Raw genomic sequence first — 16,903 nt, 5'->3', positions numbered from 1 at the left:
GTGTCCAGGAAAGTTTATAATTATTATTTTCAGTATGGTTTTGAAACCGATTTATATCCGGTGAATTAGCCACACTGAAAAATCATTTATAGCATTGTATTAAAGACAATTTCCGCGAATATTAAAATAAAAATTATAGAATTAATACCAATTTGGTTAGCCCCTGGGTCTAACAAAACAGTTTTAATCTTAATGTTTTTTTCTTTTTAATATCCGCGGAAAGCTGTCTATAATATGATGCGAAAAATAACTATTTTTAAAAAGAAACATTCAGATAATTCTATAATTGTTTTATTTTTAAATTAAATTGTTTTCGGTCTAATCATGATTTTAGTTTGTTGAAGAGAATAATCAGATCCGTGAAATCCATTCCAGAATATTCCTTAAAAACATGGATAATTATGTCAGAGAGAGAGAGAGAAAGAGAGGGGGGACAATGGGCTGTTTTTTACACTAGTCCCCAAAGTTTTAAAATAATTTCTTATTCGTTGGCTTAACAACTTTGGGGACTTTTAATGCATTTTGATTGGTTGGTTCATTTAGTTGAGATTCCAATCGTTTTAACTACTAACTGTAATCTACAGAAAGGATTCTTTTTGTGTATCATTATAGGGGATGTACATCAATTTATCGGCCTTCGTCTTATCCCTTTAGATCCCTGAATTTTAACCCTTTTTAAAAAATGATATAATGGTGTTATGGTTAACATTTAAATTCAATTTAAAATTGTTGAAAAATTTGATATTTTACTAAGGAAAAGTTATTAAGTAGGTTTGGGTAAAAAACATAAACAAGGGGGTAGTTGACGAATAACTTGAAATACTTTTCACTTAAGAAAGTCAACAATAATATTCAACTTAGTAATATTTATTTATCGCGTCGTTATATAAACATCTTTCCGCGCATATAAAATGTACAGTTATAGGATTAGAATCAGTTTTGTTATTTACGAGATGCCACAGGCATCGGCTAACAAAACTGGTTTTAAGATTATTATTGTACATTTTTATATCCGTAGAAAACTAGATATAATTCGATCTTATCTAGCGGATATTAATCGGTTTCGAAGCTATACTGGAAATGTTAAAATACCTGTTCCTTCTAGCTTTCCGGAAGAAGGCTTTTCATTATATCTGTAAATAAAAGAAAAGTTTCAAAGTTATTGTATTAAAATCACTTATATCTGCTTAATTTTTACTAATTATTTAAAAATTTACCTTCCATTTAAGTTGGCAAATTTTGAAAAGCATTGATTATCAGGGAACCACCACCCACCAATCTAAATAAAAATAAGTTAGAGATTAGTTCTGGGTGTTATTATATTGTTCTCCCTACTTAATCAACATTCTTGAAAGTCCCCAAAGCGTCCTCTAACTTGTAAATATATGCACGTAGGTAAATTTAAGTGGGATGTGACTTTTTTTGATATTGAAACTCCCCTTTGGCTGTTTTAGGGGGGTGTATCCATTGATCCAACCACCATTTATTTTGGCAGGAGGCTGTTTACACCCCCTTTCTACACGCCTTTCTTTATGAGTTACTGAGATCATACTAAACACACGAATTCACACACAGACAGACACTCATAAGCAAGTATTATTCATGTTTATTTCCAATGAGAAATTTTAGCAGTAAATTTCAGTGACCGAGGGACATTTGTTATGTTAATATAGTCCCCAAAGATTTTGATAATGTTTTGTATTCGTTGGCTTAAAAACTTTGGGGGATATTGAATTGATTTTGTCTGGTTGGTTCATTTAGTTGGGTGTCCAAACGTTTCAACTAATTGTATTCTTCAGACAGGAAAGTTTTGTGTATAATCATTGGGGATATACATATACATCAATGTATCGTCCATTGTCTTATCCCTTTAGATTCCTGGAATCTACTCTTACTGACCTTTTCATCTGTGTAACAATCAATATCATCCTCCCCTACAGATGTCTTGAATGCCATACCAGCCTTTAAATAGTCACCTAAAAGTAATAATATTAATATGATACTAGTGACGGAATCCCTAGCATCTAGGGGCTCTTTTATGCAAATGGATAGGAAGCAGGCAAAAATCTCCAATTTTTTATAGCCCAAACTTGTCGAAACACTCTACTCCCTCTACCACGGCAAATCTTTTTTAAAAGACATAGACACATATTATAGACCACATATGTCATAGGATTTTAAAAATATTGTTTCACTGACCTGCAGTCCCCTGATAATCTCCAAGCAACGAAATTTGATGTCCCGACTTCAAGTTTGATACTCCAAACATGTTGTAACTGTAAAATTTAATAATTATAGATAGATAAAGCTAACAGTATGTCTTGCTGAATCGATATGATTAGTAATATTCAAACTGTTAAACTTCAAACGCTTAAAGTTGAGATATAGCAAAATTTGCCTGACATTGTACCTAAACAGCCTAGGATTCCTTACAATAAGTTTTATTTCATTGCAGAATGTATAATATTAAAACAAAAAGTTAATTAAGTAAAGAAAATAGACATAGAATTGCTTATATTATTAATTTTAGAGAATCTTTGCTATAACTTTAATGGTTATCTATCGCATCGGATTATTAACAGCTTTCCGCGGATATAAAAAAGTACAATTATAAGATTAAAACTAGTTTTGTTAGCCCTGAGACGGCCTCACAAAACTGGATTTAATATTATGATTGTACATTTATTTTCGAAAAAAACTGGATACTATATAATACTAGCCTACAGCTCACGTTGTTCGCTGGTCTGTAATGCTATTGAGAACATTAAATATCTGTAGGGAAAGGGTATAATGCTGATGCAATTATAAGAGTAATAAAATCCGGTAATTAAGAATTCGTTTAGGGCCTGATCTTTCAGAGATAAGACAAAAGGCTTTTTTATGTTTGCTAACCCATGCACCTCTACTCTATGAATAACATTGTCCGGCGATTTATCGTTAATGCTCTAAAATATTTTTTTTCAGCTTTTATCAATGATAATCTTTTTAAATGTTGTGTAAATATTCAAATACCACTAAGCATCATTACTTACTATGTCTGTCTGTTGTGCACCATTTTTGCTTTCATTTGCTTTGCCTTTTATTTTTTTAATTCAAGAGCTTCTATAGTTATGGATGTTGTCATCCTTATTTATTTGTTAAAAGTTTTATTTCTCACCTTCTTCGTTATTCTGTCTATGGTGCTTTGAAATTATTAAAATTACTGTAGGGAAAATGTTTATTTTCCCCTCTGCTATTTAACATAGAAGATTGAATTTTTTTTGAGACCAATGCACTTCTGCCCGCATAACCGTCGATCAATCAGTACTGCATAAACACAACTTTTTTTTCTGATGTCAAAGACTGCTAATATTTTGTTTGAAGATTTGTATGACCACTGCACTGATCATTGTTCGTCATTCTGTCAGTTATGCCCCTTTTCCTTCTTTTTGCTTTTGTGTTTTTACTTTTACAATTAGGAATGTTGCTACATGTGGATATATTATCATCCTTGTTGATGATTTTTAAACTCATGGATCTTAGGAGATAATGTACTATATTTATTTTACATCCCCCATGATGATAAATAAAGGTAAGCCTTCTGTTGATTGAAAAGTTTGGACACTTCTTGTTTAGAAGTGACGAAACACAGATCAAGTTTTTTAGTCAAAGTGGTTACTAAACTTTGGTTTACAGTGTAATTTACAGTCAAATGTTCCCTCCTTCCCTGAGCAAAATAAATTCTGGAATTGAAACTATCCTTCTTACTCTATAATTCACATGGTCCATTAGTCTCTTGGATCGAGATTTCATATTTTAATAGCTAAAATATTTGTTTTCTCAGCTGCTATCAAAATTAGATGGTTTAAATTTTTAATCAAGATTATAATGACACATTTGCAAAATTCATTTTCATTTAGTAGCGAAGATTATCTTTAATTCAAAATGTCCTTCCGTTCGTCTGTTGGCTATGATTAGAGGAAAATGTGATTTTCTCATTTGCTATTCAATGGCTGAAAAGTTGTGTAAATACTCCCTACATAGCTTTCCAGTATGGGCCTCATTTATTGGTCAGTTCATTCATCCAGTAAGAGGGAAGGAAATGGGGTAAAAGGGTTGTATAATGTTGTTAATGATCTATTTCTTGTTAAAAGCAAAACTTTTTTACAGTGGGGGTTTGTCTGTCCATCCGTACGTCACTGACAGATAGTTCTGATTGTTAATTTAGGCATATTAGAATTGTCCTATTGAATTCAAACTCGACAATAAAATTCTTGAAACTGTTATGTCCTGCAATGAAGTCAAAGTAAAATTTTTTTTTACCATTGCTTTACATAGTTGCCCTATCACCATGACGTTAGTATGTCCAAATAAAATATCTTGTATTTAATTTTAAGCTATTAAATAATATAGTTACTATTTTTGGTAAATCTAGATATTTCATGTTAAGTGCAATTACTCTAAATTTCTTTTATAGAATTGATCGAGTTTCTCTTTTAAGGATTTTGTCATTCTTGTTAATCTTATTAATTATCAGAGATAATTACTCTTTTTAATTAATAATTAATAATTACTGTCGCTCTTTGCCTTACAAATTTTATTCTCTTTTTCTTCAATTAAATGAGTCATTCTTTCTCCCTCTCCCCGTTCTCTTTCTCTCCCCCCTCTCTCTCTCTGTCTCTCTCGCTCTGTCTCTCTTTCTCCTTCCGTTCTCTTTCTCTCCTTCCACCAATCTCTCTCTTTCGCTCTCTCTCTCTTTCTCTTGCTTCTCACTCTCACTCTCCCTCTCTTCATACTCAACAAAATAATAAGTTACAACTTTAACGTCTTCGAATATCTGTTAACTTATTTATTCAGTAATTTGTTTTATATTTACACCCAATGTAACAATACACGATTTAACGTTTTGCTTCATTTTTATATATTTTTTTAAAGATTAAAATTCTAATATTTTTCATTTAAAATTTTTGTCCTGAAAGGGTTAAAATGATTAGTTTAATATCTGACCGCATTACGGGGAGTGTCGCACGAATTAATTCATTATAAAACTAAGTTTTCCTATGTTTACTATATTATTAACTTAAGTTTTCTGTTTTATTAATACAAATCAAATACTTCAATGTTATTTAAATAGCAACATGAATATAAAAAATGCATTTATGATGCAAAAAGTAGAATAATGGGTATTATCGTTCTGGGCAATGAGAGTTTAATAGTGATCATTGAAGCACTATGAGTTTTGAACGATGTACGTTTGGAAGATTCGAGCTCATTTATAGACGTTTATTTCCTATATAGATCTGTCATGGATCTTGATGCAATAAAGCAGGCCGTTTTGTAAATGTTAAAAATTGGAAGATTTCATTGAATAAAAGTAATCGCAAATATACTTAGTAAATGATCTTTCAGTATGGCTTAAAACCGGTTCTAATCCAGCAGATATTTATCGGTTTCAAAGCCACACTGGAAATTAAAATACAATGAAATAAAATTATAGAAACCTGATAAAAACTGTTTTATTATGAAAATCTGTGAGTTCAATTTTCAAATCAAATATTTCCTCGGAAAGTTCAGTCAATACATTCAAACTAAACATAATAAAATTATTCATTTCCAGGGATCCAAAGGGATAAGACAATGGACGATAAATTGATGTAGATACATAAAATTATCCCTTCTTTAGAATAAAATCAATGGTTTAAACAGTCGATTAAATGAACCAACCAACCAATCGAAATTAAGTCCCAAAAGTTGTTAGGCCAATAAAACCATTTTGGGAAATAATGTAATGAACAGCTCAATATCCCCTCACCCTTGATTAATTTCTATATTTTAAATTCTACGAGGGAGGTAGAGGTCACTGGAGTCTAAATAGTTTAACCCCTTTTTTCCCCAAAAATGTAACACAAAAAAATTATTTTACTGGTTCTTGTACACAAAAAATGTAAAAAACGATACCACCCATTTCTTCCCCCTGAACATAAAGGAAAGCATTGACCAATATAAATCTATATTAGCAACCTCATTTGACAACAAAAATCCACAATATCGACGTAATCTATATCAGAGTGAGAGAAGGGACAATGGGCTGTTTATTACGCTAGTCCTCAAAGTTTTATAATAACTTTAGTAAATTTTGATTTGTTGTTTCATTAAGTTGGGTGTTCAAACGTTTTAACAACTAATTTTAATATACAGAAGAGGTAATTTTGTGTATCATCAATTTATCGGCCATTGTCTTATCCCTTTAGATTCTTGATTTTTATTCATTAATTTACCTGTCTAATCCTAACCAATACTCATCCCATGGATTACCAAACCCAGTTCTATAAATATTATATTTTAATTAGTTTTGTCAACAAAAAAAAAGTTGAATAATTCCTGCATTTCGCGTTTTCTTGCAGTTGGTTTCCTCAAAGTAGCTGTCGAACAATGAACACCCACCCCATTATTTATTGAAAAAATACGAGAGGGGGGGAGGGGTTATCAACAAGTGCGCAACCTTTTTTGGTATAACACCGAGGTTTTTAGAAAAAATTCTAGAAGAGATAAACCTCTTTTTCCCATTTTCAAATCTTTTTATTCGTGAAGGGAATATTTTAGAATTTAGTATTTTTATTAAATCAGAAATAATTCTTTACAAGGAGGGGGGGGGGAGGCATTAAGGGGAAATAAAAAATACAAAATACTTTTTAAAAAGGCCCAAGTTAACCTGTATTCTTCCAAAGTTTTTTGATGGAATTGTACCTTTCCATTTGATCTTCTCTGGATAACCTAATACAGAATCTATTATATATTGCATAAAATGAGAATGAGCTAAAGGAAGGTTATGATTGGGGAAGAAATCATGTAAAGGATAATGTTTTTCCTGTATTTTTAATTTGTGTGTAACTGTTTAGTCAAATGCGATCATTAGGTCAAATTGACAATTTATAGCCATTTCATTTATATACATTTGGTCAAAATAAAGAACAGTTTGACTTAATAAGAGCTTTTGACTAAATGGTAACGCACAACTATGTTAATTTTGGAATTTAAATGAATTGACTTACAAATTCTTTTCTCTACTAATGATAATAGCCATTGCAATACATGGTTTAAAATCACTTTTGCGTTTCCATCATACAACATGTATGTATAGTTATAAAATAAAATACTAACTGTCCAATGATTTAAATCCTGATCTTCTTGACAGAAAACAAATTTTGGCCTGTTCAGTTGATTTGGTTGTATTTTATAAACTCCACTTCCCCTAAACAATTTATTTTAGCTAAAAAATTTGGTTGAATTGTATACACTCCACTACCTCTAGACAAATCTTATTTTGCTTAGTTTAGTTGGTGGATTTATGCACATTTAACTCTTAAGAAACTTTATTATTTGGTGGAATTATGTACACACCAATACCTCTAATCAAATTTATTTATTTTGCTAAGTTTATTTGGTGGAATTATGTACACACCAATACCTTAAGAATATTTTGCTAAGATTATTTGGTGGAGTTTAAGACAAACCACTACCCCTAAAGTTTATTTTGCTAATTTTTATTTTGTTTATTTTAATACACACCACTGTATTTCTATACAATTTTTAATTTCATATATTTTTTTCAATTATTTGCTTTAATTATTATAATTTGTACCTCCAATTTTCAATCTTGGAGCAATCTCTTGGTAAAGATTTGACTGTTTCAGAAACCTGCCAATTTATAATAATTTAATTTAAGCTTCAGATATTTATCAGTGGCGAGGCTACTCTATACTTTACTTTTTCTTTATGTCAGTTCAAAACGCTAGAGGGGGGAATTTGATTTTCTCAACTGCTATTCTAGATTTTTTTGTTATTTATTGCATTTGTTATTAATTTCATTGTATCATACCTAGACAGTTTAGTGCAAATATTAAAATGAAAAATTATCAGAAGCTAAAACAGATACCTTGATAGAGGTGGCTAAGGTGAGAAGCAATTGTTCAATATGTCCAAGTTGGTCAGAGTTAATAGATGAATCATCGGTTTTCTTATCACTAAACATATAATTAGCATATCAAGTAGTAAGGTTTTATTGTCTTTAGTATAAGATTTCGATAACTACTGAACCGATTGGGTTCTCATTTTTGGGGAAGCTTCACATGGGTCCCTGGGTTGTTTTAGAAGTGTTTTAGGGTTTTCTGTCCTCCCATACCATTTCGAATACAGAGCCCCTAGATGCTAGGATCACATCCGCTAGTATTAAAGATTGAATTAGCCATTAATTGTAAGAATAAAATGGGAGGATGGGATGTTTTCCCACAAAATGACTTTAGAGCACTAAAGCCCCCCTTCCTCTTCATAATTTAAATAATTCAAAAATTAAGGGAGAGGTGATTTCTTTTTCTATTGACTTATCCCTGTGGGGGGTAAGGGTCCTAACCCTGCAGGGCTACCTGGAATTCAATGCAGTTACCTAACCTAGCTCAAAATAAAAAAAATACCACTTTCCTAACTAAATTTAAACTATTTCTAAATGAAGGTTGGAGGGGGGTGTCAGTGTTCTACAAGGCTCTTAGAGGGAAAGTGCTGATTTCCCTAATTTGAAATCAATATATATTATATTTATTTATTATTAAGAAATATACCTGTTTCTACTAGTTTGAAGATTATCAACTTTTCCATTTAAAGAAACCATGCTAAAAAATAACCATTAAAAACATATTACCTAAACACTTCTACATAGTAAAATATTGTACACATTAAACTATGGGGTTGGGGAAAGTGGGTATTTTTAGTTATCGCATCGTTTTATAGACAGCTTTCCGCGGATAGTAAAATAAAGAATTACAAGATTAATTACAGTTTTATAGCCCTCTTGGGCCGAGATCCCGGGCTAACAAAACTAGTATTTTTTTAGTAGTATGGCTCAGAACTGGTTTTATTCCAGCGGATATTAATTGGTTTTGAAGCCATACTGAAATTTTTCTTATCTATATTTGAAACCTAATTTAAAGTTACCTTGTTTGTAAAGAATTCATCACAATATTAAAGCTTTTCACGTTTCCTAACATTTTATATTTTTATTTTAATACAGAGTGAAAGGGGACAATTGTTTTTTTTAACTGGTCCCTAAAATTTTATAATAACGTTTTCTAATTCCTTGGGGACTTTGGTTGGTTGGTGTATTAATTTGAATTTGAAGAAAAAAAACATATTGCTTAATTTAGGTTAGGTTAAGTAATGGTTAGAAGAGTACCACAGGACATGTATCCCGTAAGGATATGACACCCCAGGGTTAGAGTCATCAACAAGGAGACTGTCATTTCTTGGTTGATTAAGTTAAGTCATCAAACGTTTCAACAACTAATTTTAATCTACAGAAGGGGTAATTTTGTATATCATTATTGGGATGTACATTAATTTATCAGTCTTATCCCTTTAGATCCCTAATTTTTATATCTATTAATCAATTTTAAATATATGCTTTAAAAATTGATTTATATTAAACTAACACAGTTTGAATTTATTTAGAGTAAGTAAAAATTAAATTTCTTTTTGATGAAAGAAAAATTAATTGGTTAGATTTTTGGAAGTAAATTTATTATTTTTACGATTGAACAACCACCATGGTAACATTTACTAAATAAAATAAGAATCCTTTCCTTTCCCAAATATAAAGGGAAAAGACAATGGCCGATAAAATGATGTACATCCCCATAATTATACACAAAGTAACCCTTTCTGTATAGTTAAATTAGTGGTTGAAACGTTTAAACACTCAACTTAATCAATCAAGAAATAACTGTCTCCTTGTTGATTACTCTAACGGGCCTGGGGGGTCATATCCTTACGGGTACTTCTCTTGTGGTACTCCTTTAACCATTACTTAACTTAACCTAAATTAAGCATTAAAATTTTGGTACTACGTCAAACACTAGATACGTCAAACAGTAGATGCGACAAACGCTAGACAGACAAACAGTAGATGCGTCAAACACTAGACAGACAAACAATAGATACGTCAAACACTAGACTGCGACAAACAGTAGAATTTTCAATTTCGCGACAAACGATAGAATTTTTAAAGTGCGACAAACACTAGAAGCGACATACGATAGAATTTAAACTTATAAAATATTCATTGCTATTTTCGTTCATAAATACTAAATTCAAAAATCTATCAATGCAGGGATCTAAAGGGATAAGATAATTGCCGAAAAATCTATGTACATAGCGTAAAATTAGTAATTGAAACGTTTGAACACTCAACTTATTAAATAAACCAATCAAAATTCATTCACGTAACAAAAGTTATTTATTCAACAAATAAAAAAACCTTCTTATAAAACTTTGGGGACTAGTGTAATAAAGGGTCCATTGTCCCCTCTCGCTCTGCTATCATTGTCCTTTCCCTGCACATTTGCCCCAAGAGATTGATAAATTTTTTATTGGGGGGGGGGGGGGGAGTGTCTCATCCCCCAGTAAAATAGCTTAAAACCATCACAGGACCATTAGGTATATTCCCTAAAGAGTTTCAGCGGTTACCGAGATCTTAAGCTTCAGACAGACAGACAGAGATCATTCTACTTTGTATTATAGATATAATAGGATTAATTCTAGCGTTTGTCGTATCTATTGTTTGTCGCCTTTAGAAAAAATCTAGTGTTTGTCATATTCTAGCGTTTGTCGCATTCTAGCGTTTGTCGTATCTAGCGTATGTCGTGTCTAGGGTTTGTCTGTCTACTGTTTGTCTGTTTAGCGTTTGTCGCATCTACTGTTTGACGTATCTAGGGTTTGACGCAGTACCAAAATTTTATATTTGATACAATATTCTAGCGTTTGTCGCATTCTAGCGTTTGTCGTATCTAGCGTATGTCGTGTCTAGGGTTTGTCTGTCTACTGTTTGTCTGTTTAGCGTTTGTCGCATCTACTGTTTGACGTATCTAGGGTTTGACGTAGTACCAAAATTTTATATTTGATACAATATGTTTTTTATCTTCAAATTTGCAATCTTAAATAGAGACACTAAAATCAGGGAAGGAGGGACCATTTACAGGGTGCGCCACATAAATCCGGACTTTTTCTTATTTTTAAACAAATAAACATAAAATTGTCAATTTTAAAGATTTTATTGAATTTTAAAAACTGGGAAGCAACCAAGGTATATGACTATTAGATTATTTAATAAAATCGCCGCCAGCCTCAATCACCGCCTCTACCCGCCCCCTTAACCGCCCGCCGACCCTGGCCACCATGTCCCTGTTCAAGCAGGCGAAGTTCTCCATGATAGGAGCAATGGGAGAGGTCTTTTTGGTATGGGCGCGTCTATTGGTTCATGCTTTAATGGCGCTCCAGGCCCAAAAGTCCATTGGATTAAGATCGGGGCTGATGGGAGACCACATCTCCTTAAGGAGTGAGTAACAGCAGGATCCAAATTAACCTATCTTTAAAGCTACCCTTTGACACGGCGGCTCTCATTTGGGCTACAGTTAAGCTAGAACAACGTTTTATACCTTTTTTAAAAATGGCACGAAGATTAAGATAGGGTTATCAGCGCAATACGTAGTCTAAAACGAGTTTCAAGTTTCCATATGGGCCCCTGAAGTCAAGAACCGAGAAATTTTCAAGATTTTTGACGTTTTTGACATCTTAAAATTTACCACGATCCACTTTGTCGGAGTACTACAGCCAAGTCAGCTGGGATAGAGAACTCTTTTTCTAGTGTTTTCACTAGGTATCTGATAGTATCTCCAGCAAGTTTCATTAGTCCATCTCACCTACAGGTCAAATTTAGTAGGCCCAAGTCATAAATCTACGGTAATTTATCTGCGCAATTCGAATCTGCCTTGTTGAACATATGCGCGGCCAGCTCGGAGTACACGTCCTCCATCGTCCAAAGATTTTCATGGGCAACAAGGTCATTACCTAAGCTTTTTATAGTGGGGTCAAACGTCCTGATTGGTCAAGTAGTTTTGGCGCTATGGCCGTTTAAAAAAAGTCCGGATTTATGTGGCGCACACACTAGTCCCCAAAGTTGTCTTAAAAACTTTGGAGACAGTGAATTTTGATTGGTTGATTCATTAAGTTGCGTGTTCAAAGGTTTTAACCACTATATTAATGTACAGAAGGGTTAAATTTTTTTATCATCATTTGGGTTGTACATTAAGGGGGGGGGGTTTAATGCAACCATCTCGTAATCAATGATTAAATGGCACTTAGAATTCGAATTTCGATCTGAAATTTGAGATGGTTGCATTAACCCCCCCCCCCCCTTTATTGGCCATTTTCTTATCGCTTTAGATTCCTACAAAAAAAAATAATTAAAAAAAAATAAAGTCATTCCTTGTAGTTGCTTAATAACAGAGGTTAGTATTCTCGACTCTCTACCAGACTTTTGGCTGGAATCACTATCTAAACAAAAATTTTAATTTATATTTTCATTTTTTTGTTTGTTTGTATGTATGTATAACTATAAGATTTCACGTCTGCTTTGTAAGATATCATATATCAAAAATAATCATAAAAACATTGGCTGCTTAAATGCTTAACACTGTATTTCAGCGGTTTTTCATTTCATAATATAAATTTTGTATGCAGAAGAGTAATTGTGCAAGGAGGGAGGGAGGGGACATTAGGCGGTTTATTATACCAGTTCCAAAGTTTCATAATAATGCGTTGTTAACAACTCGACAACTTTGGGGACTTTTATTAAAGTTTTAAAGACTGGTTTATAAATTTGAGTGTCCAATTGTTTCAACCACTAATGGTTATTTACAATAGGGGTAAATTTGTTTATTATCATTGGGTGTGTACTTCAATTTATCGGCCATTGTCTTATCCTATAAGATCCCTGGATGTAATTTCACCTGTTTGACATTGTACAGGAGCTCCGCTTGTATTTGGTATCAAATCAAACAGGCCATTGAAGCCTTTCTTTAGAAATTCTAAATCTTTCTGAATGGTGTCCAAATCTGATGAGAATCCACTAATCTAAAATATATTTTCAAATGATTGAGTAAAACTTTATTAACCCTTACATGAAAGTAAAAGGATGTACGTCTTTAAAGTGTGTACCTTTATGATTTCGCTTAACGCTGGATTAAAATGGTTTTCCTTTACAGCAAAGCTTCTTATAAGTCAAGGGAAGGTTTGTAACTATTTTTGGGAAGGGTATAGTATCTCAACCCTATCGAGAGAAATCGCCCACCCAATATTTTTTTATAAACTAAAAATGGAAAGAGGTTGGTAGATATTTTCCAAACACCTCCGTCAAGTTGTCCTTAGAGGCCTTGAGGAACGAAGCCTCTAGTATTTAATAAAAATACCTTTAACGAAAAGATTCTTAGAAATGTTGCTGTTAGCGCTACGAATGTACAGTACATGGTTGTCCTAGTAAAATTGTACTTACATCAAAATCAATATTTTCTAATTTTGAGAAAACGATACCAAGTTGGCGTTTCATCTCTAATTTTTCTGCATTTTCAACTCCTTCCTTAATTATTATTCTTTTATTTCGAAATTAAAAATCTGATGGAGTTGTAGATTGCAGCTGCAACTTAGTAAAATTAATTTTAAAAAATATTTCCTAATTTCAGCATTTTTTTGTGATTTTGGGGGACAACGCTTCGTAGATTGACGACCTTTTTATCTGACCCTAAATATTATTTTATTTCACTTGTTGGCTATACCTTATTTCTTGGTTAATTGGTTCAAGTAGGGTGCCAAAATTTTGTATAACTACCCCCCCCCCCTCCAAAAAAAAAATTTCCATGGACAAATCTTTTTTTATTGAGGGGGGGGGGGGGGAAGTCATATTTGTTAAAATTTACCTGATTTTCAATTTTCCCCCATACTTGATCTTACGAATCTAATCTTTTATTTGACGTAATTATATTTTTTCAACAAAAAAAATAGATACAAACCTGACGACCAATAGATCCTTCTAGAATTGTGAGTTGAGCTGATAACTTTCTCACAATAGTTTCTACTTCTATAAGCCTAAAAATATATATCAAAACAAGGATGACAACATTAATAAGAAGCGAAGCATAAGAATATAGTGATTGGCAAACCAATAAAGTGAGTTATAGAACAGATGTTCAGTGACCATAATTAGTATCTATTTAGGAAATTACAAAAGCCTATATAATGGGCGAAGTAAATAATATATAGGATTCTCATTAATTCAGGGAATTTGCACCCAAAATTTCTGCTTAAGCGCAGATGAGAAAATAAAGTTCCCCCATTCCTTTTCCTACTTACAGACGGACGGATGGTCTCGTACATTTCAAATTATAGAGAAGCTTCGCTTGTAAGTAGTTTCTTTAAGAGAAGAAGGGCGTTAACCTCTTATGATTTTTTTCAATTTTGAAATTTTTTTGCTAAAATAGAGACATACTAACATTCATTAATTGAAGAGTATCTGCGATACAAAATGTTACCTATCAGCTACGCTGTTCACTTGTGTTGTACTCTGATGCAATAGGGTTATAGCATTTGGGTCCTACAGTAAAATTAGGGATCTTAGGGGATAAGACAATAGACAAAAAAAATTACTCCTATGTAGAATGAAATAATTGGTTGAAACGTCTGTACAGTCACTTATTAGATTGAAGCAACCAATCAAAAGGGAACTATCCACGAACGAAAACAAGTGATTCCAAGCACCTTACAGCATTGATCCATAGTATTTTTTTAGTGAATATACTCAAGAAAGCATTTGATGATATTGCATCAAAAAACGATTTACATTTCAAAGCTTTTTTTTTCATAGAAAAACATGGTAAAACCCAAGTTTTTAGTTGATAAACTAAATATTAAACATAAACCTAGTATAATCACTAAAAAAATACTATGGATTAATGCTGGAAGGTGCTTAGAATCACTTACTCTCGTTCGTGGATAGTTCCTTTTGACAAAAGTAAATGTTTTAAAGCAAAGGAATGAGAAAGTTTGAATAAAAAACTTTGGGTACTTAAGCAAATAACAGTCGAATGAAAGGGGATCGATCAGAAATTTCTTCAAAAACAATTTTAATTGACAAGTATAATACATGTTAAAGGGACTGTGCATGTAAAAATTTCGTATTTGGTTATCAAACTTTAACATTTTATAAGCATCTTTGGCTATATTGAACAACAAAAATGTCCTATTATTAAAAATATCGAGGATTTATGTCTTGATTTTTCGATTTTGAGATATTATGAATATATCAGGTTTGATAATCAAATATGATTTTTTTTTTCGTGTACAGTCCCTTTTATGAAACTTTAGGTATTTACTTACTCTACTATCAAAGCCAGAATATTGAGTTATCACTGATTCAAATAATAATATTATTACTGTACATTTGGTCAAAAACATTTTCTGTAAGAAGAAATAATATAATTACATTTTGGTAAAGCATTGATAAGAAATGCATTTTATCTGACAGTCTGTCAGTAAGTCTGTAACGCTAAGAGGAGAATGCAATTTTCTCGTCTACTATATAAGATATACAGCTGAAATTTTCAGTGAAGATTCCTATAGCCTGTGTGTATCTAGTGCATTGTTTTGTCCGTATGTTTGTCGTTGAAGCTTTAAAAGACATCAAACTTATTGTTTTATCAACTGACAGGGAGGGAGGGGACATAGGGTTGTTTATTTCACTAGTCCCCAAAATTTTAAAATACGTTTTCTTATTCGTTGGCTTTACATCTTTGTGGACTTTTAATGAGCTTTGATTGGTTGTTTCATTAAGTCGAGTGTCAAAACGTTTCAACCACTAATTGCAATCTACAGGAAGGGTAATTTTGTGTATCTTAATTGGGGATGTGCGTCATTTTTATCGGCCATTGTCTTATCCCTTTAGATTCCTGATCAACTGAACATCTGCTTTATAAATCACTTTGTCTGTTTTTCCATCTATGTTTGTTATGCTTCGCTACTTATGGATGTGGCCATCCTTGTTTTCTTATAACTGTAAAGTGAAGTATTTATCTTATTTTAATTATATTTTGTCTGCTTTAAAGAACTGTCACTTAACAACTGATATCAGACTGATATTAACAAATATAAAATTAGCCAGGGATCTAAAGGGATAAGACAATGGCCGAGATATTTAAACACATCCAAAATGATGATACACAATATTACCCCTTCTGTAGAGTACAATTTGTGGTTTAAATATTTGAACACTCAACTAAACAAACCAACCAATCAAAATTCATTAAAAGTCCCCAAGATTTTGAAGCCAATGAATAAGAAAATGTTATTATAAGACTTTGGGGACCAGTGTAAAAAACAGCCCAATATCCCCTTTCTCTGCATATTTACAAATATAAATCTAGTACATATTATCTATATATATCTTTTGCTTAACCTAATTTCAAACTAGTCCTATTTTATATCTCATTTCTTATAATGAATATTAATAGTCAGGGAGGGAGGGGACATTGGCTGTTTATTACGCTAGTCACCAAAGTTTTATGATAACGTTGTCTTACACTTCGGCTTCACAACTTTGGGGACTTAAAATTGAGTTGTTGGTTTATTAAGTTGAGTTTCCAAACGTTTCAACTACTCGACAGGGGTAAGGGGTAATTTTTGTATCATCATTTGGGATATTTGGGATTTATACATCAATTTATAGGCTATTGTCTTATCCCTTTAGAACCTTGACATTTACAGTGCATTACATTTTAAATATATTTTAGTAGCAAAGTATTTATATAAGTTATGATATTTGCGAACATTAATTAATTAATCATTTAGGCCAGAGAGAGAGGGGACAATTGGCTGTTTATTACACTAGTCCCCAAATTTTCATAATAACGTTTTCTTTTTCGTTGGCTTAACAACGTTGGGGACTTGAATTCATTAAGTCGAGTGTTCAAACGTTTCACCCACTAATTTTAAACCACAGAAGTGGTAATTTAGTGTATCATCATTGTTGATATAAATCAATTTATCGGAC

The 16,903-nt window shown here is 32.2% G+C and overlaps 2 protein-coding genes across 2 annotated transcripts in view; one reads left to right on the top strand and one right to left on the bottom strand.

The window, feature by feature from the left end:
* Positions 1 to 16,903, top strand: part of Mekk1 (mitogen-activated protein kinase kinase kinase 4) — a 142,416-nt gene that overhangs the window by 117,640 nt on the left and 7,873 nt on the right. The gene's annotated exons all lie outside the window — the stretch shown is intronic.
* On the bottom strand, positions 276 to 15,312 carry LOC145335477 (fibroleukin-like). The gene is made up of 19 exons (XM_080181238.1): positions 15,235 to 15,312; positions 14,391 to 14,452; positions 13,872 to 13,947; positions 13,358 to 13,441; positions 12,816 to 12,939; positions 12,294 to 12,360; positions 8,968 to 9,015; positions 8,595 to 8,645; positions 7,916 to 8,003; positions 7,622 to 7,677; positions 7,141 to 7,231; positions 6,692 to 6,753; positions 6,258 to 6,305; positions 5,481 to 5,567; positions 2,200 to 2,276; positions 1,900 to 1,976; positions 1,218 to 1,279; positions 1,093 to 1,133; positions 276 to 382 (listed from the first exon to the last, which is right to left on the bottom strand). The coding sequence occupies exons 1-19, from the start codon at positions 15,310 to 15,312 to the stop codon at positions 303 to 305; spliced, it is 1,359 nt and encodes a 452-aa protein (XP_080037364.1). The 3' UTR covers positions 276 to 302.

This window comes from Acartia tonsa, chromosome 13 (assembly GCF_053477335.1).
Source record: "Acartia tonsa isolate MP-2025a chromosome 13, ASM5347733v1, whole genome shotgun sequence".
In the NCBI taxonomy this organism is placed as follows: Eukaryota; Metazoa; Arthropoda; class Copepoda; order Calanoida; family Acartiidae; genus Acartia; species Acartia tonsa.
This window is presented reverse-complemented; position numbering and strand designations above follow the sequence as displayed.

Excerpts from the sequence above, each read along its gene's own strand:
- LOC145335477 (XM_080181238.1), bottom strand. The coding sequence starts at position 15,312 with ATGTTTTTGACCAAATGTACAGTAATAATATTATTATTTGAATCAGTG. Across the intron at positions 14,453-15,234 it reads ATTCTGGCTTTGATAGTAGA|GACCCAAATGCTATAACCCT; the intron begins GTAAGTAAATAC and ends ATTTTACTGTAG. Across the intron at positions 12,361-12,815 it reads TCCTGTACAATGTCAAACAG|ATAGTGATTCCAGCCAAAAG; the intron begins GTGAAATTACAT and ends ATTTTTGTTTAG.